Source organism: Leptodactylus fuscus, chromosome 3 (assembly GCF_031893055.1).
Source record: "Leptodactylus fuscus isolate aLepFus1 chromosome 3, aLepFus1.hap2, whole genome shotgun sequence".
Classification (NCBI taxonomy): domain Eukaryota; kingdom Metazoa; phylum Chordata; class Amphibia; order Anura; family Leptodactylidae; genus Leptodactylus; species Leptodactylus fuscus.
This window is the reverse complement of record NC_134267.1, coordinates 191,450,538-191,473,621: the sequence shown is the minus strand read 5'-3', so window position 1 is coordinate 191,473,621 and position 23,084 is coordinate 191,450,538. Positions and strand designations below refer to the sequence as shown.

General features: G+C 43.5%; 1 protein-coding gene across 1 annotated transcript in view; it reads left to right on the top strand.

Annotated features, from left to right (window-relative positions):
- The first annotated feature begins 532 nt into the window (after positions 1–532).
- Positions 533–23,084, top strand: part of PASK (PAS domain containing serine/threonine kinase) — a 35,743-nt gene continuing 13,191 nt past the window's right edge. The window contains exons 1-10 of the mRNA XM_075268951.1: positions 533–567; positions 4,851–5,017; positions 5,492–5,649; positions 8,313–8,480; positions 8,927–9,055; positions 10,233–10,367; positions 16,006–16,248; positions 19,104–19,236; positions 19,445–19,553; positions 19,751–20,697. Of these exons, the coding sequence (XP_075125052.1) occupies positions 4,870–5,017; positions 5,492–5,649; positions 8,313–8,480; positions 8,927–9,055; positions 10,233–10,367; positions 16,006–16,248; positions 19,104–19,236; positions 19,445–19,553; positions 19,751–20,697 (2,170 nt within the window). The 5' untranslated portion in view covers positions 533–567; positions 4,851–4,869. The remainder of the gene's footprint in view (positions 568–4,850; positions 5,018–5,491; positions 5,650–8,312; positions 8,481–8,926; positions 9,056–10,232; positions 10,368–16,005; positions 16,249–19,103; positions 19,237–19,444; positions 19,554–19,750; positions 20,698–23,084) is intronic.

Sequence of the window (23,084 nt, the reverse complement as noted above, 5' to 3'; positions counted from 1 at the left end):
ATGGGAGGCAGTTTATGCCTCAAATTTGTACATGTGCCTCGGCCTTAGACTGCAGGACATGCCTATAGTGCTGTGTCTATGAGACCTTATATGCTTATTGGGTTCCCATACTGCTTCTAGTGTGTGGGGATAGAAGGACTACTCAGAAGTCAGAGGCACTGCTTACATTCCATGATAAATGGCTCTTGACCTGCAGTCAGAAGCCTGTCATAAGACTAGCATGTCGCCTGTACAACCTCCACACTACATGAGCGACCCCATAGACAACCCCCAGACCCTTCCCCCCCCCCGCCCGCTTTATTAGACCCCTCCTCCTCAGACAGTGACCGGCGATGTAAACAAATCTACAGTGCGCGTCCCTAGCAACCGCGGGCCCGCTCTTTTCTGGAGGGCTGAAGGCGTGTCCCCTCCGCCTGGCAACATTCTATGCCTGCTGATTGGTCAGTCCTTCTAGCCGTCATAGGACAGCGCGTTGTGATTGGATGACGCGTTCAAACCTGTTAGTCCCGCCTTTTCCGCTGCACTGTAAGCTGTCCATGGGAAGGATGACATAAGAGGTGTGATCGTGTGAGTAATCTGCTGTGTGGTGGAGGCCGGGGGTACCTGCGTGCTGTGTAATGGGTGGTCAGCGGGACGTGCTCCTCCGGACTCACTGACCCATGTGCCGGCCTGATGTGCGGGGCTCTGGCCGCCTGCTTCTTTGTATGTGATACTGTAGTGTAGCTGCGCTCCATTGTATAGCGGCCGTCAATAACTTGTAGCGGGACTACAACTCCCAGCATGCGGCTGTACTGTCATACTGGGAGTAGTAGTTACCTAACATTAGGAGGGGGAGGGTTTAGTCTATAATTATATATTTTTTAGTATTATTTCTTCTTAATAAACATATTTTCTTGCAAACAAACCCTGGTGAGGGCGCAGCATCATATACTGTAATAGAACAAACCCTGGTGGGGGCGCAGCATCATATACTGTAATAGAACAGACCCTGGTGGGGGCGCAGCATCTTATACTGTAATAGAAGAAACCCTGGTGAGGGCGCAGCATCATATACTGTAATAGAACAAACCCTGGTGGGGGCGCAGCATCATATACTGTAATAGAACAGACCCTGGTGGGGGCGCAGCATCATATACTGTAATAGAACAAACCCTGGTGGGGGCGCAGCATCATATACTGTAATAGAACAGACCCTGGTGGGGGCGCAGCATCATATACTGTAATAGAACAAACCCTGGTGGGGGCGCAGCATCTTATACTGTAATAGATCAAACCCTGGTGGGGGCGCAGCATCATATACTGTGTAATAGAACAAACCCTGGTGGGGGCGCAGCATCTTATACTGTAATAGGACAAACCCTGGTGGGGGCGCAGCATCTTATACTGTAATAGGACAAACCCTGGTGGGGGCGCAGCATCATATACTGTAATAGAACAAACCCTGGTGGGGGCGCAGCATCATATACTGTAATAGAAGAGGTCTGGGTCATGGCTACACTGCTGCTAGAGATTGTGAGAGATTATAGAAAACTCAATGCAATCACTATGTGCTGCAGCTGTCACATAGTAGCGCTACAGAAAGTCATAGCCCTGCCTGTGTATGTACATCTGTAATGTATATGATAATATGCACATGTAACACTGCAATGAGCAAGTCCCTATGTGGATGGAGCCTATAGGTACATTTACACAGAGGAAACTAAAAGGAATTCCTCATTATTTTCCATCGCCGTATTCAGCCATGGTTTAGCCACGACCGGATGCCGATGCAATGCGTCAGTATTTCCATGTGGCTATCCATTGCTGATTTGCCATAGATGAATGTGTCTGATCAGCAATGGAGTCTAAAGCCGCAGAATCCGCTGCAAGATCGAGCAGGACGCTGATTTTTTTCCCCAGTGTTTTGCTACAATCTCTAAAAATAATGGAAAGCAGATTCAGGGGTGGTATCTGTCCCCAAATCCATGGCAAGTTTTTACAGGTGACATACCCTATTTCTTAATTTTATGCCTTTTGAACATAGCCTTAGGATGGATACACACATTGCATATTAGCTTCGAAACTGTATGCGGAATTTCTGCTGTGTAATAGAATACTAGATAAGGCCAAGTTCACATCTACTTCTATTAAAGAGGAGCTTTCATGTCCTGCACAGGCGGTTTTATATACTGCTACAAAAGCTGACAGTGTGCTGAACTTATTAGTTTTAGCACTGATCTCTGCCCACTGTGAGAAGGGCATCACTGGAACACCCCCTCTGACAGTACAAGACTATGGACGATTACTGTCAGGAAGGGCGTTCCTCACAGTTCAGCTAGACAGACAGGAACATCCTTCAGCCATTGGGTAGAGATCAGTGCCGAAAGTAATGGCAATGATATCTCAAGCCCTATGGGAACATAACCGGAAAGCTGACCGTGTACTGAATTCAGCGCACTGTCCGCTTTCTAGCGGTATATAAAACTGCATGTGCAGAAGGATATGAAAGGTGCTCTTTAATTCTGTTGTTCTGATCCGTCATAGGATCAGAACAATGGACTGAGAAATAATATAATGACTGATTAAGATGGAGGATATTGGGGGACATTTATCATTCCTTCTACACCCGTTATCTGGCACTGAGGGATTGATAACGCTCAGATTCCCTGTGTATTGATTTATTTTGTGCCTGCAGAGTGAATAGAGCGGCCTTACAATTTTTTGGCTATTTGTACTGTTCCTTTTCATGATGCACTTTATTGTGGTCATTTTTCTGTGTTTCCGCCTTTTATATTTTGTTGTTTGTGTCATTGTCTTTTAACTCAATAAATATGCATTTTATTATGACATTTTGTCTGTTGAGATTTTTGTGTTTTTGCGTGCATTGTCGCTCACTGTTTTTTTTTTTCGTTTTTTTTAATTTTGGGATACTATTTCATTTGCTTGTATTCTAGTGTTGCATAATATACAAAATAGTCACACAGATGTGTGATATTGAAGTGGCCTGTGTTAGGGGGCGTTCACACTACTGTTGTTAATGTCCGGTGCTGTCTTCCATCATAGGATGACTGCAACGGTTATTAAACTGTCACAGAGAATGATCACAGACTGTTTCTTTGTCCCGTTTCCATTGAAACAAATGTAAACAACATAACATAAGCTTATTTGTTTGCTTAACTTTGTAGCAGAAGATAAAGTCGTGCATACAGGACTTTATCCGCCATTACAAAGTAAACAGACATGATGGAAGCTAGCTTCCTCATGTTGTCATGTTGTTTGCATTAGTGTCAATGGGAATGGACACAGACTCAGTCAGTGATTGTTCTCTGTGACAGTTTAATGTCCGTTGCTGTCATCCTATGACGGAAGGTAACAATGGTAAGTGCACGTCCCCTTACAATTCCTATATACTTGTGTTTTAGGTATAAAGGTGTCAGATTATAAAGAGCATGTGTATTTATTTCTATGTAAATGAATACTTCAGGTGTAATATATTCTATCAGAGGAAAATGCTATTACACCTTTTCCTTTTTTTTTTTTTTTTTAGAATGGTTGTCATTACCGTATATTGGAGTTTTGGTCATTGCATTGATAAATGTTCCAAGTTTATCTACAAGATGGGTCAGCAGTATGTGTTAAGTGTGGATTAGACACCAGACCCTACGCAGATCAGCTGGTGCCAGAAGCTGCTAGTGGATGTAGAACATGTGCAGCACTGCTCCTATTGAAGTTATAAGAGTGGCGCTTCAATTCCCTGGAACCACCAATATACAGTGGATGGGGTTCCCTGTTTACCAACAGCTTCTGGCACCCGGAGACTCCTTCAACAGCTGATCTGTGCGGGGTCTGGATGATTGGACTCCAACAAATCACGTATCCTGTGGCTAGGTCATCAGTATAAAAAATCTGTTTGGGTCCAGAAACCCCTTTACGTGGGCCTGACCGACTACCATAACTAATATAAATAGGGAGCTCCTGACTCTTTCCACATTTTTGTTCTCAGTGAAGATAACAGAGGTTTTACCCTCTTATTCACTACACATGCATTCTTGGCATTGCCGAGTGTGCATGTTGTTGGAGGATCAGGATAGACTGTTATATAGAGTGTAGCATCACACAAGGCTTTACATTGGCTCCTATTTGTACTTATGGTAAAATTTAAGCTCAAGTTCGGAGGAAGTTTCTTTCCACCATGTCCTACAGTTCACATACAAAATAGGAATTTTTGTGCAATGCAAAAAGTTTGTATTTATCCTCATCTTATTTATATGACGGAATTCCAGATGGCTAGAAATACAACATAGGTCAGACATCTCTTGGTATTCTTGTCATGAGGCAGATTGCCATCCTGTACGCATTGTAAGTGCATTAATACATATTGGTAAGTACTGACAACAACAGGCTGACACATAGCGCGGTGACAGCTGTGCTCACACGTGACGGTGCTGCTTTCTTCCAGTCTGCATCATGCTTGGCTCCTCACATTGGCTATGTGGGAAGACACACGACACGGTACTAATGCTCTACCTTCTGTCATTAGACAGTCTGATCAGTTCTCTGTGTGGACGGCTGCCATTGTTCTATTACTTATATACAGTGCAGGAAGGCTTGTACTCCTCAAGGAGATCAGTCCTGAGCAGTTTGGATGCAGAGTATCAGGATATCTAGAACTCTCCTATCCCAGAGGTTAGAACTTACAATTCACTCAGTATTTTGTAAGAAGAGTCTGTGCACACGGCTGATTTGGGATCTGTGGATAGGTAACACGTATCTTGAGTAGGACAACCACTTTTATAGGATTTCAATAATAAATAAATGAATTAAACGAAATGGTTATTTTCACTTGTAACACTTAATTTTTTTCTCTCTAGGGACCACATTATTGTAATAATGGCGGCGTCAGTGGCACCGCAGTCTCCGAATTCTCCTCTGCATAGTGTTTCACTGCTGAGCAAGTCCTTTCCTCAGCTCCCTAGTCCACGAAGAAGAAGACATGGTGGGAGAGCCAGGAGCCACTGGAATACAGCCAGCCTGACTGGTAATGTTATAGTACATGCATAGAATTTTTGTAATACACCTTGTTACAGATAAATGCCTCCTTCTCCTCTTCACACTCCTCTCCTCCTGCACTGATCAATAACTCTAAAGTCACTGGTAAAAATCTATCTTCAAAGTGGCAGAGATGGTGATGGTTTAATAACTTTACTGAGAAATCAGATTATAGCTGCTGCTAAAAGTCTATGGAGAGGAGACAGGAGTCAGTAAGAGGACAGCTGCAGAGAGAAATGCACAGAAATGCTGCTGTTGCTTCTAGTAGGTTTTCTATCTCTTCCCAGTGCTGCATTCATAGCTATACTGATAGGTGATTGATCCAGGAATTTATTCTGGTTGCCGTTTTTGCAATTGACAAGGAATGATTGACTTCTAGCTCACAGTGCTTGCTTTATCTTCTGGATTCGCACTGCAGGATAGTAGGTTGAACTGCTGTTTTGTAACCGTATATTTTTCTCAGGGGAGGACTGGAGCTCTTACAGCCTCTCTTCAGCTGCTAGCAACAATCTGCGCTCACCTAGTGGGTTACCTACCCCAGACGACACCATCCACTCTCTGCCATCATGTGTACGGGGCTCAAGCAGAGCTGTACTGACTGTGAACACCAAGACCACACAGGTAATATAAGATAGAGTGCATACATGATGTATATCTAGTTATGCTGCCTGGTAGTGTTACACGTTATATATGTCTGTATGTTGTATAAACTTACATACATGGCTGATTTTTCTACAGTTACAAGTAAAAGCTATGACTCCCAGTTGAGTTTCTTATTAGCTCTGTTTGCTGATTTGACAAGGATTAGTAAAGGCCTTTGACATGGATTATGTATGTCAGTGTGGGAATCCAGAAAAAGAGTAAAAATAGGCTTATGTCCTGATGCTAGGTGCTAAACTTCTTTCCTGGGAATCAAAAACTTGTAACACTACATGATTTATTTATCCTGAAATGCCCCACTGGCCTAATGCTTTTTTACGGCTATGGGCACATTTGCTCAGTATTTTTTTTTTCTTTTATTGCTCATCTGCTTCTTAAATTGAAAATTAAGCTAAAAATATTCATTATTTATTTCCAACAATTTTTGTGTTGTATGGTCTGTGTAACTCCTTCACATAGCTGCTCCTACTTATGACATTAATCCAATAGCACACTGCTTCTGGCTGTGATGGTTCTCTCTGATATCCTCTTCCATTCTCTTACGCTAAGTGCACACTAGTGTTTGGGGTTCCATTCTTCAGGTCTGCTTGGGGACCCAGAGAATGGAAACCTAGTCTGCTTAAAAATTGTTTACCCGTGGAAACCCGCAGACTCTACGGACTATAATGGGATTCACCGACTTTCCGCTTGAAAAATGTGGAGAGAAAAGTCCTACTTGCAGGACTTTTTTCTCCACATTTTTAAGTGCGTTTAGGAACAGAAACCTCAAACATAGTTCTAACACTAGTGTGAACCTAGCCTGACAGATGTTTTACAGAGCTAAGTTCACACAGAAAAAAATGTCCTTGTATCAGCTTGATTTGCTAGCCTGAACACAGCTGAACTGAAGTAATAAGTTGAGCTCAGTTCAACAAGTGTTGTTTAGGGTTGAGCCGATCTTGACTTTTCAGGAGTGATTTTGAAATCCGATTTCTGATCATTTTTCATTCGAACCCGATCTCAATCCCAATTCCAATCCCAATGCAAGTCAATGGGATTTTTTTGCTAATCGGAGATCGGATTTTAAAAACAATTCTATTCACTATACAGCATGGAATTTAACAATTGAACGCTTTAATTGTTAGAATCCACGCTGTGTAGTGATTTTTTTTAATCACTAAGTAGCCAGAGGATTTTTTTTTTTTAATCCTCTGGCTACTTAGCCCCCCCTGGTGTCAACTTACCTGCAGATGGCTGGTCCGGTGCCTGGTGTTCTCGTTCTTCTTCGCCTCGCTGCCCCCGCCTCCCAGGTTAGGAGACTGTGGGCGAGTACAGGGCAGGGAGACATGACGTTTCCCCTCCCAGTACCCGCCCACACTCTCCTAAGCCACAAGCCCTGCCTTCTTCCTAGCTCTTTAATACTAACCTGGGAGGTGGGGGCAGTGAGGCAAAGAACGAGAACACCGGGCACCGGACCAGCCACATCTGCAGGTAAGTAGCTACTAGAGATGATCGCTAGTCTCCCATTAGAATGAATGGACGGAGCTGGCGTGCAGGGGGTTAAGGCTGTGTGCCGGCTGCTTCCATTCATTCCTATGGAACCACAGTGGAGCCTTCACACTGAGTATACACTCCGCTCAGAATGAGTGGAGCGTATACTCAGTGAGAAGGCTAACATTGTTAGCTTTTCCCACAATGCTTGGCCATTAGCAAAGCATTGTGGGAAATAATCACCGATTTCGATCCCACCTAAAAAGATCGTGTTCGGAATTCTGATCGTGAAATTTTCTCGATCGCCAATCGGAATCCGATCTTTTCCGAACATGATCGCTCAACCCTAATGTTGTTAAGTCTGAACCTGGCCATGTAAAACAACGCTTAGACTTAAAGAGAATGTGGATCAGGAGTAAAGCATCAAAGTCTTCAGGGAGAGCAAATCACACATACTGTATCCAGGGAGGAGAGCAGGAGGGAAGGAACTGAATGACACAGGCTTTGTGTCTGTATATTCAGGAGGGCGAGCACACACAGAAGACTACAAGAAAGGAGAAATCACACACTTCTCCTCCGCATCAGAGTAAATCCGCCATATGCTGTAGTGCTTATGCTTCAGTGCCTATCTTTGGTGCACTGAAGTGACTGGAGCAGGGACACGCATTGTGCAACCACAGCTAAGTCCGCAATGGGTAAAACACTCCAGTCTTCAGGATCAGTGTGGATCTCCGTGATTGAACCACCACCGCTCAGCAATAAATATTATAAATTCATTTTCATGGTATAACCACTTTTAAAAGGATATAAGGTTTCTTAAATCTCATCTACATGCTTAATGCTTTACTGTGGTTATGGGTTTTCTGGGAGGATTCTGGTCCAAAAAAAGTCTACAGCTAACTTCATTCTTGTGCAGTGACTTCCTCCACAGTCATCATCTATATCTGTATTTCTTGAAAAAAAATGCAATTCATAATTGGAGGAGTGGTTTCCTTTTATGGGGACACTTTTATCCGATCCCCTTTTGTTGATATTCTCTTATTTAGACCACAAGTCATTAATAAGTAAAGGATTCAACAAAGTCACATATTTAGTGTCTTGTATTTTTAATCTGATTATCTGTTTTTGTTTCTTTATGGCTATTTTTTCCTCAGATTTTAATGGCCAATGATAAAGCGTGCAGAATGTTTGGGTACAATAGTCTGGAGTTGATCGGCATGAGTCTCTCCGTGTTGATCCCTGCTTCCAGCCACAGAATTTCAGAGACTCTGGAAGAAGAGGTGATAGAGGCTGATGGGATTTCCAGGGTACCTGGAGAAGTGGTGAGTGTTACTTAAAGGAGTTTCAGGAAATTCATGGATCCTATCCTACTATTAGGTCATCAATATTCTGATTCCAGAAAATCAAGTGTTAGAAAATTAAGTGTTCAGAGTGGACACCTTTTAACAACTGGTTTAGGCTTGGTTCACATCAGTGCTTGTACTCCATACATTAATTCTGTTCCCCTTTCCGCATGAATGGATGCAAGCAGTGCTTTTCTCTCCGCATTTTTCGCCCTTTTCGGGCAGAAATCAAACAGAAACCATGCGGACCCCATTATAATCTCTGGGGTCTGTGGGTTTACTAAGGTGACCACTTTTTTATGCAGGTTAGGTTTCCATTTGGGGGGGGTCCCCAAGCGGAAACCCAAATGCAGATGTGAACCAAGCCTCACATTTAGAACCAAAGGGCTAAATAACTTTCCTTTCTCTTTTTGTTTTCCTCTTAGGTTGAAGCAGTGCGAAATGGTGGAGAGATGATTGTGTTGTGCCTCTGGATTCGCAGAGTTAAAAACCAGTGCCTGCTGTTTCTGGATACCGTACAAATTATCACCACAGTTCTGTCTTTTCAGCAGGATGTGAGTCTGTCTGAATTACTTAAACAAATCTCCTTATGGCCTGCTACATTGTACTGTTCTTTAGGGTTCAGTCCTGTGTGGTGCAGCATCATTCTCCATGAAATGCTATATGCTAGATTGGGCCTTAGAAGCAGTGCCTTTAAGGGAGAATACCTGTGTATTTTGGCTTCTGATGGAACACTATGTGGTGGTGGAAAATGGAGGCACTGTGGGGAAATTTATCAAGCTCTATAATCCAGGATTCTGGTGCGTGTCTAGCTGCTTGTACTCCAGATTTATGAAATGTGACTTTTTTGAAATGTTGCAAAAATTGTCATACTCTCACTCTAGTAAGAGAATGGCATAGAAAGGCTTGTAACATCTCAGCACAAAAGTGTAAGGGGGCGTTCACACTGCCGTCTGTGTCCGACAGGTAGTGTCCGCTCCTAGTGTCCGTTCAAAATCTCTCACGGACATTAGGAGCGGACACTAGCTGTGTCCGTGACACCTGTCATTTATTTAAATGGTATCGGGTGCGTTCTTTTGCACTCCATGCCCTTCCTTCACTGTCCGCATGTAAAGATGCCCGACTTTTCAAGCGGACAGAAAAACCCTACATGTCAGGTTTTTCTGTCCGCTTGAAAAGTCGGACATCTTTACATGCGGACAGTGAAGGAAGGGCATGGAGTGCAAAAGAACGCACCCGATCGCCATTTAAATAAATAACAGGTGTCACGGACACAGCTAGTGTCCGCTCCTAATGTCCGTGAGAGATTTTGAACGGACACTAGGAGCGGACACTACCTGTCGGACACAGACCTACAGATGCGACAAATGTATCAGATTCTCTGCAACATTTCATAAATTGGGCACAAACTACTCTCATGAAGATTCCAGCAAAACTGACTTTAAAAATTCAGAGGGTATTTAGAGAATTTTTCTACATTAGGGTAAAGCCTTGTATTTGTACTAGAAGGGCTGTGCTGCTTTCCTGACGCAGATGTAAACTTATGTTTGTGTAGATACAAGTATGAGGGTGCTTTACTGTCTAAATGACTTCTTATTATTTTCTGATCAGTAGAAATCATAGGAATAATATTTGCTTATTATTTGCCTGATTTAGGATGTAGTATACATATGCATTTATATATTAGATTATTAGTATTTCATTAATAATATCCCCTTCTGTGTCTTTCAGGGTAGGATTGTGTCCTGTGATCCATCTTGTGCGCAGTTATATGGGTATATGGATCCAGAGGAGTTATTGGGCCAACATATTACAGACCTAATGCCAACAGTTCACATCCCTCGTCATAGAAAAGAGATGTCACAGGTAATGCATGGCACTGGTCCATCTTCCATAAAAGCTGACATATTATGGGGTCACACATAGATATACTTTTTGTCTGTCTCTTTGTCTTCTAATTTCCTTGCTGTTACAATTCTGTGGGTACAAGGATTGGGTACAGAGTGATGCCCGGCCTTGCTGACACTACTTAGTCAGTGGTAACTCCAAGCTATCATTTTATTCATACATTTCCAGGAGGAATAACAGTGGGTGTTAGGCAGGTTGAAATTTACATTTTATAATCTGGGACTTCCCCATGTATCATGACTTTGGACCTATGGTACCACAGCCAAGACTCCCCAATGGACCTCATAGGCTGTTTACTAACAGTGTATAGACTAGTAAAATTACACTTCTGCCTATAATAGATAGATCGAAGTATCCCGTCTCACCATCAGAGACGGGAGAACTGCGGTTATCACCGCATACTTACCTGCACCATAGGGTCTTTGTTCACTAACTCCTCCTGATGAACCAGCTCGCAATAGAGATAGGGGAAACGCGTAGAGGAGACGCTAGAACTTCCATCTAATAAAAAGGGGCTACTACTGGCAGATAGCAAGTACGGCTAGCCACTCAAAACCGGAGAGGATCGCAAATATAGCCTGCCAGACTGTAGGGGCTCATGATAATCTTGAGCTTCCTCTCCCCTTAGCCCCCTCAAAATTGGTACTCCATATATACTTTCTAATGGAGATACTTAAAGGAAAGATATAGAGGTGTAAACATTGTCCTAGAAACAAAGGGGTCAATGTCTTTATTGTGGAAAGGTGTGGTTACTAAGCCTAATTAATCAGCTGGTGAGAATAGAGACCAGAGGCATATTGTAGTACTCATCCTTTCATACACAAAAATAGAAAAAGGACTCAAATTTTAAAGCGATAGTTTTTATTTTTAACAGTAACAAAATAAAAGTTATGTTTTAATTACTCCTGCAGTGCAAGCAAACTAAATACTAGAGTAATTTTCCCTTCAGTGATTTTGTTCTGCCTATAATAGTTGTAGCCCGTGACTAATAGTTCTCTGTGATGAGAGTCCATCACTAAATACCCTTGGAGTGTTAGTAGTAGGTTTCACAGTAAATTATTGCTATTACCTATATACATGCTGATTCTGTTCACTGCTAGCCATTTGAGTAGCTGAGCCAGACCATTGTGCACATTCTGCAGTGCATTTCTTTATGCAAAGTTGGCCCAGCCAGCCAATTTCAGCAGTGCACAGAGGTCTACTAAATATCATCCGAAAGATAATAGTGGAGGAAAGAAGGTATTGGCCAGTCCAGCCTTTATTCTCTTGGGATATAATCCACCACCAGAGGTGTCTGGCAGCTGCTTACTCTACTGTCCCCATTGAAGACCCATATAAGCTCAGCGGAAGCGATCATCCATGTGTATGGGGGAGTTTGGAGGGATAGCTGTTGGTCAAACAAGCATAAGAGTAAAGTCCACCCAACCCACCAATTACAGGGGCCTATTCTTCTCATTGAATATAAAACATGCATTGAAAAGGAAAAACTAATGCATTGAGATAAAAATGTTGGATTCCTGCACTCAAAGACATTTTGTCCGCCATCTAGGCTGTTCTGACCTAGCTGTTAAGAGGTGTTGGTTACCTGCGAGCATGTACACACGACGAACAGGCCACGGACAACCCAGGCAGACCACCAGTAGAAAGGATTGTTTGATCTGCCGATAATTCTTCATATTATGCTTTACTAGTGTTCTTCATTTCAGACTGTGATTTGCAGTAAAGGCTTTCATCACTCGCTCCTGGGCCATTTATAGATATAACCTAATACTTTAATAGAGGTTTTTTTTGTTTCTTTTTTATGTTTCTGTAAATCCTGTGTCCTCACACTCTCCAACCTTATTACACAGTAGCGTAAAATTGCCTCTAACTTAGAACCGAGCAGATTTGTAATGTTTAGCTCCAACATTATTAAGACATTAGAAAGAAAGTAAATGTTTGTCTGCCCCTTGATCCGATTATCTTTTCCCACAGCTTTTGTCTTAATCCTGTGTGATAATCCCCTTTAAGCGAAGTATCATTGAGATTTGGCCCAGCGGTAGGAAATCAGTATGTGATCTGAAGATGGGAGTGAGACGGGGATGTGACCTATCAATCATTTTGTGAAAACAGGGTAAAGATGTATAACATCCAGGTTAATAAAGGGTTTACATTTGCTTAGAGGGGGTCTTCAGTCACAAAATGTTTCCTTAGTGAATTCTAATAAAAGTAGTGATGTGGCCAGTACTTGTCAGTCCTGTATAGGTGTCTATTACAGAAAGTAGGCAGCCACAAAAAAAATTGCTTTTCTATTAGAGGTTATGGGTGCAGTACCATGACAGTGTTGTCTTGTTGCGGATTGTGCAACTACATGTTAGACTTTCCACTGTGATGGAAACACGTGCTGGACTGGGCAGACATATGACAGTTTTGTCTGATTCATCTTGTATCTTAGAAGACCCATTGAAAGGTTTGACATTGACTTATAGGAATGCTACCTCCAACATGGTATGGTAAGGACGTAGCTTTCTTCTTCTAGATAGTGTTAATATGCGTACCCTTTTTACCACCTACAAGACTCCTTAACCCACTTATTGGTCTCCGCATGGAGAAACAGTGCCCTCTAGTTTTGAAGTTGTTACAAGGTTTCACGACTTGGGTAGGAGAGAGAAGGAAAACAACAGCTAATGTCGGGACTTCACTAGTTATTGGTTCTGAATTGCATCAAAATGTAACAATGCAGCCATGTGAACCTTCTGTTTAGTGTTATACCGCCATGGTAGTAGGAGCATCATACCGTGTGTGTATGCTTCACTGTAATGTCACACAACGTAATACACATTAGAGACTTAATGCACGCCAAGATGTAAGAAGAAAGAAGAGGGCAGTGTCCGTAGCAGTCATCAGATCGCTGCTCGCACTTGAGATTGTGCCTGGAAAATGACATCTGTAATCTGCTCTACTTCTTGTTTTATTAGCCTGAATGTCTAAAGCCTCTTATGACTCATAGTATATTTAGAGATAAATTACAAAATAATAGTAATTCATGACATAGTTAACCCTGTACTAGTCACAGAGTGCATAGCGTCATAGTATTGTAATCCCTAAAAATCACATCAAGTCAGTCCACTTACATGGCTTTTACAGGTTAACTAGATGTGACCGGCTTTAAAGGGGATGTTGAAGATAACCATATACTTTGTTGGCTCTGGGACTCATACATGTTACGAGTCTGTGCTCCGCTGCTTATGACCCCAAGCTATGTAACTTGACTGCACTTTCAGAGTTTACATAAGATCACCCCAGGTACCTGTCTATGCTCTCTAGTCTAAATCCCTGCGTATACTTTACCACTAGGGTAGGCAACCTTCAGCACTACAGCTGTTGTAACACTACAACTCCCAGCATGCACACTTGCTCTGCTGTTCTTGGAATTCCCATGGAAGTGAATGGAGCCTGGTGGGAGTTGTAGTTTTACAGCTGCTGGAGTGCCGAAGGTTGCTGACCCCTGCTTTACCATTGCCAAGAGTAAGGCCCCAATATTTCCAAGAATATGAAAATCAGGTCGTCTTTGTAGGGGCACACTAGTGACGGCTGGCTAAATCCTATGAGATGACATAAGATACACAGTGGTAAGTGTTGTGATAAGAATAATTGGATAATAGTGATCACTGAGCCCTCATGATACACTGGGGCTCGTTGGTTTTTTTGCCATGGGGCACGATATTGTAACAGGCAAAATAGCCCAGCATATTATGCTATAGATCTGACATGTAGGTTCCCAATGGAGTCCATCACAGGACCTCATAATTTTTCAACTTTAGCCTCACCAGTTTGTCCAAAGTCATGCTGGGGCCTCACTGATGGCGGACACTGATGTCAGAACACCGGGATTTACTATATTTGCCTCCTGAATGCCGTATCATATAAAATAAACACAAAATCAATCAAATGTGTTGTTAAAACTAACACTAGGTTCACATTAGCATTTGGGGCTCAATACGAGACTCTGTCCATGATTACGCTTAAAATTGGCGAGAGAAAAGTTCTGCAAGCGTGTAACCGCTTTTTAAGTGGATAAGGTTTACGTTTTTCGGGTCACCAAGCAAATCAGAAGGATGGAAACATGAACATTGGTATGTACCTAGCATTAGAATTATTGAAAAAAATGTGGCTGTGCCAAACAAGTGCCACCAGTGCAAAAATACCACAAGCACTACCAGTGCAGTATGGTAGCACAAAGTGCAGCCCTAACATGCCACATGGTGCCACAATAGCCTGACACTGATTCATAAAAGTTTTAAGTATATGCCTACGTGTGTGACTATTTTTTATGCCACACCCTCTGTTTACAGGTAACACCCCATTTCCAGGTTAAAAAATTTAGGCAAAATAGTACAGCACTTTGCTATTTTGTTTGGTAAAATGCCAAGCTACACCCCTTCATGTTTGACACATGACTTCTGCACATACTGGTGGGTATCCAGCAGGGATCCAGTAAGTAAGGCCTGGTTCACATGTGCGTTCGGTATTCCGTTCGGGAAGTCTGCATGGAGACACCCCGAACAGAATGCCAAATGCATTGACAAGCGATGAGCACTGAAAGCACACAGACCCGATAGACTATAATAGGGTATGTGTGTTTTTCCGCGTGGTCTCCGCGCAAGTCATGCGGAGAGGAAAGTAGTTCATGAAGTACGCATGACTCATGTGGACAGCGCATGGAAAACACACGGACCTATTATAAACTATTGGGTCCGTGTGCTTTCATAAGCTCATCGCTTGTCAATGCGTTCGATTTCTTTTTTTATTTCTTTTTTTAAAATGTAGATTGTGAGCCCCATATAGAGCTCACAATGTATATTTTTTTTCCTATCAGTATGTCTTTGTAGTATGGGAGGAAATCCATGCAATCACGGGGAGAACATACAAACTGCTTGCAGATGTCATTCCTGGCAGGATTCAAACCCAGGACTCCAGCGCTGCAAGACTACAGTGCTAACCACTGAGCCACCGTGTTGCCCCTACTGCATTCGATATTCTGTTCGGGGGGTGCCTATGCAGACTCCTGGAAAGGAATACCGAACGCAGATGTGAACCAGGCCTAACACCGAATATAATGCCCTCTTAGTGACCCCACACAGTATAATGCCCCTTTAGATGCCGCAAACAGTATAGTGCCCCCTTGGTGGCCACTTACAGTGTAATGTCACCTTAGTCTTATACTTATTTTTCAAGGCTGTCTGCTTTATTCTCCTCAATTTGTAGGTCTGCTAAAATGAGGTGATGGTAAAGGAGGAGGCAGTAGTGTGATGGGGACAGTAAAGTAGAACATTGCTTCACTTACTAGATCCCTACGGCACACAAATGCTATGTGCTGTCTGATGGCACAGGGATCCAGTAAATCTTAATGGATCCCTGCACCAAACAGCCGATCGTCATCACGAAAAGCAAGTGTCATCATCACAACATTCACATTCAATAACTGAAGCAAAGGGTTATGCCCCAAAGTTGTGCCTCACTAAAATGTGAGCCGCCTCTCACTAGTAAATGAGAACACCGCCTCAAGTAGGTGAAAAACTAGTGATGTATGATGTGGTCTATTGTTTTGTTTCAGAGCATTCAGCAACAGCGAGTTGTTGGAGTGACACGTAATGGAGCGACTTTTCCCTTGAGTCTGACCTTAATAAATGATTTTCCGGATGAAGTGTCTCCCGTGGAGGAATACTACGCCAGCCTCAGTGTCCTTTCTTCTATCAGTGGTCTGATCACTCTTTTTCCAGATGGTAACATCCAGGGGATCAATGGAACATTTTCACGTTGTCTTTTAGGATATGACAGGACACAGCTCTTAGGGAAGGTAGGAATCCGGAGATGGTTTTTGATAAAGATTTTTACTTTTAATCGTGTTTTTGTTAGTTTCTGTTGTTCAGCATTCCTGGAACACCACACATACAAACCCATTCAGAAAAATCCCTTGAATTACTTTGTGTTGGGGACATCTGTGGGATCCAGTAGTCCCAGAGCAACAGAGGTGCTTGTGAGATGTACCATCGAAAGCTCTCAATTGTGGATACTACAGTTCAGCGAGTAGTATTCAATCGAATACCTCCCTTTGCATAATTATTGGTGAACTCGGTCGAATACCACGCGGTAAACATTCAAATCCCCTCCCACCTTCCCTGACGCAGGTGGTGCTTTTAATTACACCAAAAACTTTGCAGGGGAGGTGTTCGATCAAATATACTCGCTCATCTCTAGTGGATACATATTTTGGAAGCTGGTGGCTGCCTCATGCATGTAGTTTGTGGTGTCATGTCTTAGTACAATCCAAAATTTCATCCAACTTTTGTAATGTTTTAAGGATTTTCCTACAGGTTTTTTTCAGAATTTTTTTCAGAATTACCATTTTACATATGGTAGACAGCAAGATTTTCTGCACTTTTGTTTAATCTATGTATATATATATATATATATATATACACTCACCGGCCACTTTATTAGGTACACCTGTCCCACTGCTCGTTAACACTTAATTTCTAATCAGCCAATCACATGGCGGCAACTCAGTGCATTTAGGCATGTAGACATGGTCAAGACAATCTCCTGCAGTTCAAACCGAGCATCAGTATGGGGAAGAAAGGTGATTTGAGTGCCTTTGAACATGGCATGGTTGTTGGTGCCAGAAGGGCTGGTCTGAGTATTTCAGAAACTGCTGATCTACTGGGATTTTCACGCACAACCATCTCTAGGGTTTACAGAGAATGGTCCGAAAAAGAAAAAACATCCAGTGAGCGGCAGTTCTGTGGGCGGAAATGCGTTGTTGATGCCAGAGGTCAGAGGAGAATGGCCAGACTGGTTCGAGCTGATAGAAAGGCAACAGTGACTCAAATAGCCACCCGTTACAACCAAGGTAGCCAGAAGAGCATCTCTGAACGCACAGTACGTCGAACTTTGAGGCAGATGGGCTACAGCAGCAGAAGACCACACCGGGTGCCACTCCTTTCAGCTAAGAACAGGAAACTGAGGCTACAATTTGCACAAGCTCATCGAAATTGGACAATTGAAGATTGGAAAAACGTTGCCTGGTCTGATGAGTCTCGATTTCTGCTGCGACATTCGGATGGTAGGGTCAGAATTTGGCGTCAACAACATGAAAGCATGGATCCATCCTGCCTTGTATCAACGGTTCAGGCTGGTGGTGGTGGTGTCATGGTGTGGGGAATATTTTCTTGGCACTCTTTGGGCCCCTTGGTACCAATTGGGCATCGTTGCAACGCCAAAGCCTACCTGAGTATTGTTGCTGACCATGTCCATCCCTTTATGACCACAATGTACCCAACATCTGATGGCTACTTTCAGCAGGATAACGCGCCATGTCATAAAGCTGGAATCATCTCAGACTGGTTTCTTGAACATGACAATGAGTTCACTGTACTCCAATGGCCTCCACAGTCACCAGATCTCAATCCAATAGAGCATCTTTGGGATGTGGTGGAACGGGAGATTCACATCATGGATGTGCAGCCGACAAATCTGCGGCAACTGTGTGATGCCATCATGTCAATATGGACCAAAATCTCTGAGGAATGCTTCCAGCACCTTGTTGAATCTATGCCATGAAGAATTGAGGCAGTTCTGAAGGCAAAAGGGGGTCCAACCCGTTACTAGCATGGTGTACCTAATAAAGTGGCCGGTGAGTGTAACTAGCATCTGCCCGTGACTCTCGTCTGCGGGTTGGTGTTGGCGCTGAGCCGCTTATATTTAGCCAATTGCTGTTGTGGATGATCAGCCTGCTCCCACGTTTCGGCTCTACTACATCGCTGCATATGCGCAGCCTACTCAGTTGTATGTACATCTCTACATATGGAGAGCGTACTCAGCTGTGGTACAGCGCTGCCTAAGCTCTGCTACATCTCGCCATTTGGATTAAAGGGGTGTTCTTATGTCAGTGTCTAAGCAGCTTCTGTGTTGGAAACGGCTGAACGGATGTTGTAGAAATTTGCCACAGTTCCATCAGCCTGCTCCTGCATCTTGGCTCTGCTACATCACTGCATATGCGTAGGATACCCAGCTGTATGTACATATTTGCATATGAAGAGCTTACAGAGGTGTGCTACAGCGCTGCCTAAGCTCTGCTACATCGGGCAACTGTGATTACAGGGGTTTGGTTATGTGACTGTCTGAGCAGTTTCTGTGTTACAAAGGGCTGAACGGATGTTGCTGAAATGTGCCAAAGTTCTCCCCCTCTCCCATCACAGGCAGAACAACACATTCCCTGTCGTACTCACTGAAACTCTACACCCGATATACTCCTCTTGCCCACACACAGCCTACATGTTCTGTAGTCTCCTGATCTTCCATGAGACTCCATTTTCTTCAGCTTCATCCTATATAGCTCTGCCCACAAAATAGTGTGTAGCTCCACCCACTGCCTAGCATGATCCTATCTGAGAATGGCTCAAGGACCTGTGATGATGTCATCACAGGTCCTTTAGTGTTGTGTGAACCTAAATTCCTTCACTGCGGTCGTGTAGTGACATCATTTACCGGGATAAAAAGTAGCCTATGTTTTAATTGAGGTTCCTGTCTATGTATCTGGCAAATTTCATGCAAATCCTTTCAACCGTTTCTGCGTGATTGAGGAAGAAACATCCAAACACACAAACTTTCATATATTTATTTATTTTTTATACTATCTATCTTTTTGCACAGAATATTACATTTCTTATTCCGGGCTTTTACCATTATATGCGAAGTGCTGAGGAAGAGGCTTCTCTACTGTCCCCACCAGAAGAAACACAACTTAGGAGCAAATCTTGTGATATCATCTGTAATGGTGCTGCTGGTAAGAGCTAGCTTTACACAAGGAGGTCTGCTTGTCAGCATTTGTAATATCTCATAGTTTATGTATTAATAATCGTCCAGATTTTCTCTCGATAGCATTAGATTATTACATGTACTACTTCTATTTTAGATTTCTATGATATATGACAGGTGCTCTATTTCCATCATAACATTAAGTTATCTTCATTGTATTGCGCTTTGACTTGCAGAGAAGTCTGTACAGAAATGCAAGTCTGAGGATCTATTGGTGGCTGGAGAAGGATACCAACATCCTGCTTGTTCTATAGTACTGAGCCCGTCGTCTCCCCTATGTGCAAGGTATGGATGTCACTGGGCTGGGATGAAAGAAACTACATCGCTAGAATACTACAATATTGCTCTAGATTTACTATTTTATATGCTTCTTTTATCACTACTGTTGGGGTCATATTCATAATACAATTCCTATACATAATATGTACCACTGACTTTCTGCGATGGGCATCATTCTGACCCCTCTTTCTTTGCCTGCTTAGGACAGTCAATGGCCTACATAAATCTGCTTATGGAGACCATTGCACTTTGAATTTACCTGCATGTTGCTTCTCCCCTGGGACACCTATACAAGATGAGCCATGGCAGGGAGGTCAGGTAACGGAGAAATGCAACCTACGTGATCTGCTTCCGAATATGGATATGGAACTGGACTTGGCACCTCTCACCCACTGTCTGCAGAGTATGAACTTAACAGGAAGTCACAATAAGGAGACAACACCTTGTATAAATAATTCTTTGTCTTCTACGTGTGGCTCCAAGGTGAAGGAAACACAGCCTTCTCCTATGGACAATGCTTCACCAGTTACAGTACAGGTTTCTCCAATATTTCCAGCAGTCACTCCTCCTAAATGCCCTGAGCCCGCTGTTAATGCCCACATAGACAGAACAAGCCATACTCCATCTTGTAATTGCACTGGTGCTGAACAATGTGCCGCCTGTCTTGATAGATCACTTGTAATCTCAAGTCCTCCTCCATTATGTCACAGTAGTCCAGTCACTGGTAAATCACAACCTTTCTTACAGAGGGACCCCTCACAGAATACCAAGTGCTCACCTTTAGCCAGCGAACTTTATTCTGAACCTCATGAAGTATCTGCTCATAATGACGTGCCATCCATCACTGTTGAGCCTGAACATCAGACTGCTGACCACTCACATCCATGTAGAAACTCCTACCCAGATCAAGAATGCTGTGGCTCACCCAATATATCACCAGCCCCAGTCCAGGATGAAGATGAGCAGCTTTCCAAGGAGGAGTTTCCCCACGCAACATCTACACCTGTTAAAGATGGCTCTATCCAACCATCAGTGGTGCCCCTATGTGCCAACAAGACTCACACTCTAGATCTCCCATCTCAGTACATCTCTGAAATAAGGGAAGGAAGTTTCACTGGAAGTTGCTATCACCGGGATGGCTCCAGACTATGTAAGAACAAATTATTATTCATATGTCCTTGTCTGTTTTATGAGGACCTGTCACCTCCCCTGACCTGTCTGTTTTAGGAAATCCTTTACTTATAACATAGCAGTATGTTTGTCCCTCTGTCATTCATCCTAGTAACATCTGTATAAGTTGACAATTGTTTATTTGTCAAAAAGGTATGTCCCTGCACAGTCTGACTAGTGTGTGGAGGGGAAACAGCACCAAATGGTAACACTCAGTGGCCGTTATATGTATACATTTTTAGGAGGAGGAACAGAGAACTATGGAAAAATGCTTCAGAATTGTTAGTTTCATGAGGAATACCATTAGTAACTAAAACAGACATAGGAGAAGTGACGGGTCCTTTTAACCTTATAATTTTATTCCTATAATACACATATTTGACCAAGTTGCCTTATTATGGGGATATTGTCACTCCTTAGGGAGAGACCACCATGTAGGCGTGTGGAGTCTTACAAAGCCCTTTTCGCTCCACTGTGGGGGATTATGGGAAGAATATGAAAATACGTTTCCCAGGATTTTGCTAAGTCAGTATCATCCCAACTGTGGACATCATTCTCTCCCACTGGGAGGCGGACACTAGGGAAATGAAAGAAGTTGGCTCTGCCCACACAGCCTATACCCTCCCACTGACCGTGCACTCAGTTTTGTCAGTTTTGTACCACAGCAGTAGGAAAGAGTCCAAAAACAAGAATATGGAACCCACAACCTAAATTCGTAAAGAAATCGAACAAAAAATCCCGTACAAATAAATACAACGGGTGGGACCTGTGTCCCCCAGTGAAACAACGAGAAAAGGATTTTACAGCTGAGTACACAAAAATTCCTTTTTCTCGCAATATTTCACTGGGTGACACAGCACTATGGTAGTCCAAAAGCAGTCCCTGAGGGAAGGAAAAAACAGACAGTCCTGCGAACAATCGACGCACTGCCGCCTGCAGAACCCTCCGACTACCTGGCATCGGCAGAAGATACAAAACGAGATGTGGAAAATTTACTGAAAATGTGCACCAAAGCCCATGAACAGCCTTGCAGACCAGCAATCCAGACGCCTGATGCCAAACAGTCCCGGAGGCACCGACAGCCCTGGTAGCATGAGCCATCACAGGGGAAGGCGAATCCCTACCCTTTAACTGTAAGGCTCCCTACAAAAGACCAAATCCATCTAGAGCTGGACACCCTGGAAGAAACAGGCCCTTCCTAGAGTTCCCTAGAAAACACAAAAGAGCATTAAAAATCGGTTCCTTGAGAGCTAGTAAATCCAGCCACCTGGACACATCTCGGCGGTGCATGGCGCCCACGAGGATGCTTAGGTTCTGGACAAAAAGACGGCAAGACAATGTCCTCATTCACAAGAAAAGGGGACATCACCCTAGAAAGAAAAGAAGGTGGAGGACAAAGTACAACCTTGTTCTGTGAAGAACCAAGAAGGGAGACTGGCGCAAAAAATGGCCAGCTCAGAACCCTACAAATAGAAGTGGTTGCAACAAGAAAGCGAACTTGCTTTTGAGGCTCAAGGAAGAGCCTGAGGTACCTCAAGAATGAGGCAAGATACCACGGATCCCTGGAAGCCAGTAAGGAGGGACACCATGAGCCCTGCCCTAGAAGAACAGTCTTACTTGAGCAAGGACAACCAGGGCCTACCGGAAGAAAAGAAGCACAGAAATCTGACCTTTCAGGAAAAAGCCAAGAGCCTGATCCAGTCCAGACTGAGAAAAACCTGGATCCTGGGCAAAGAAAAGGACCACAAACTTCAGCTCTGCACCAGTGGACATAAGACTCCCAAAAGTGATGGAACCAACTTTAGCTGATTGTGGCTCTCTGGCCTAGAGCGTAGACTGAAATAACAGTCTCAGAAAGATTCGCCCTCAACAGCCTTGTCATTAAACGTGGAAAACGTAAGGTGGAGTAGAATCTTTGAGAGAGCAGATCCTCTCGCAAAAAAGCAAGGGGAGTCTGGCAACCGAACCATGAGGACTGTGAACTAGCCTAGACGAGGTCAGACTGGAGCTACCAGGATGGCAGGAACCTCCTACCTTGAGCTCCTGAAGACCTCAGAAGGAGGGGGAGAGGGAGGAACATATACAGAAGCTGAAAACCTCCACCAGGAAGCCCAACGGCGTTGGCACAAACGCCTGAGGATCCTTGCGCCTGGCCATGTACAGGGGACCTTGTGGTTAAAAAACTGGCACCCTGAATTGCTGAGGGAGCAGTGACTGAAAATTCTGCCCACCTCAGGGAGCGAGAGACCTCTGGAAGCTGCCAGGCGCTTTGTTTCGCCCTGGGGATTCAAGAAGGCGACGGTGGTGTAATAGCCGAACTGAAGCGAACCGGCCGACCCTCATGGTGCAGATCTCAAAAGATGGCAC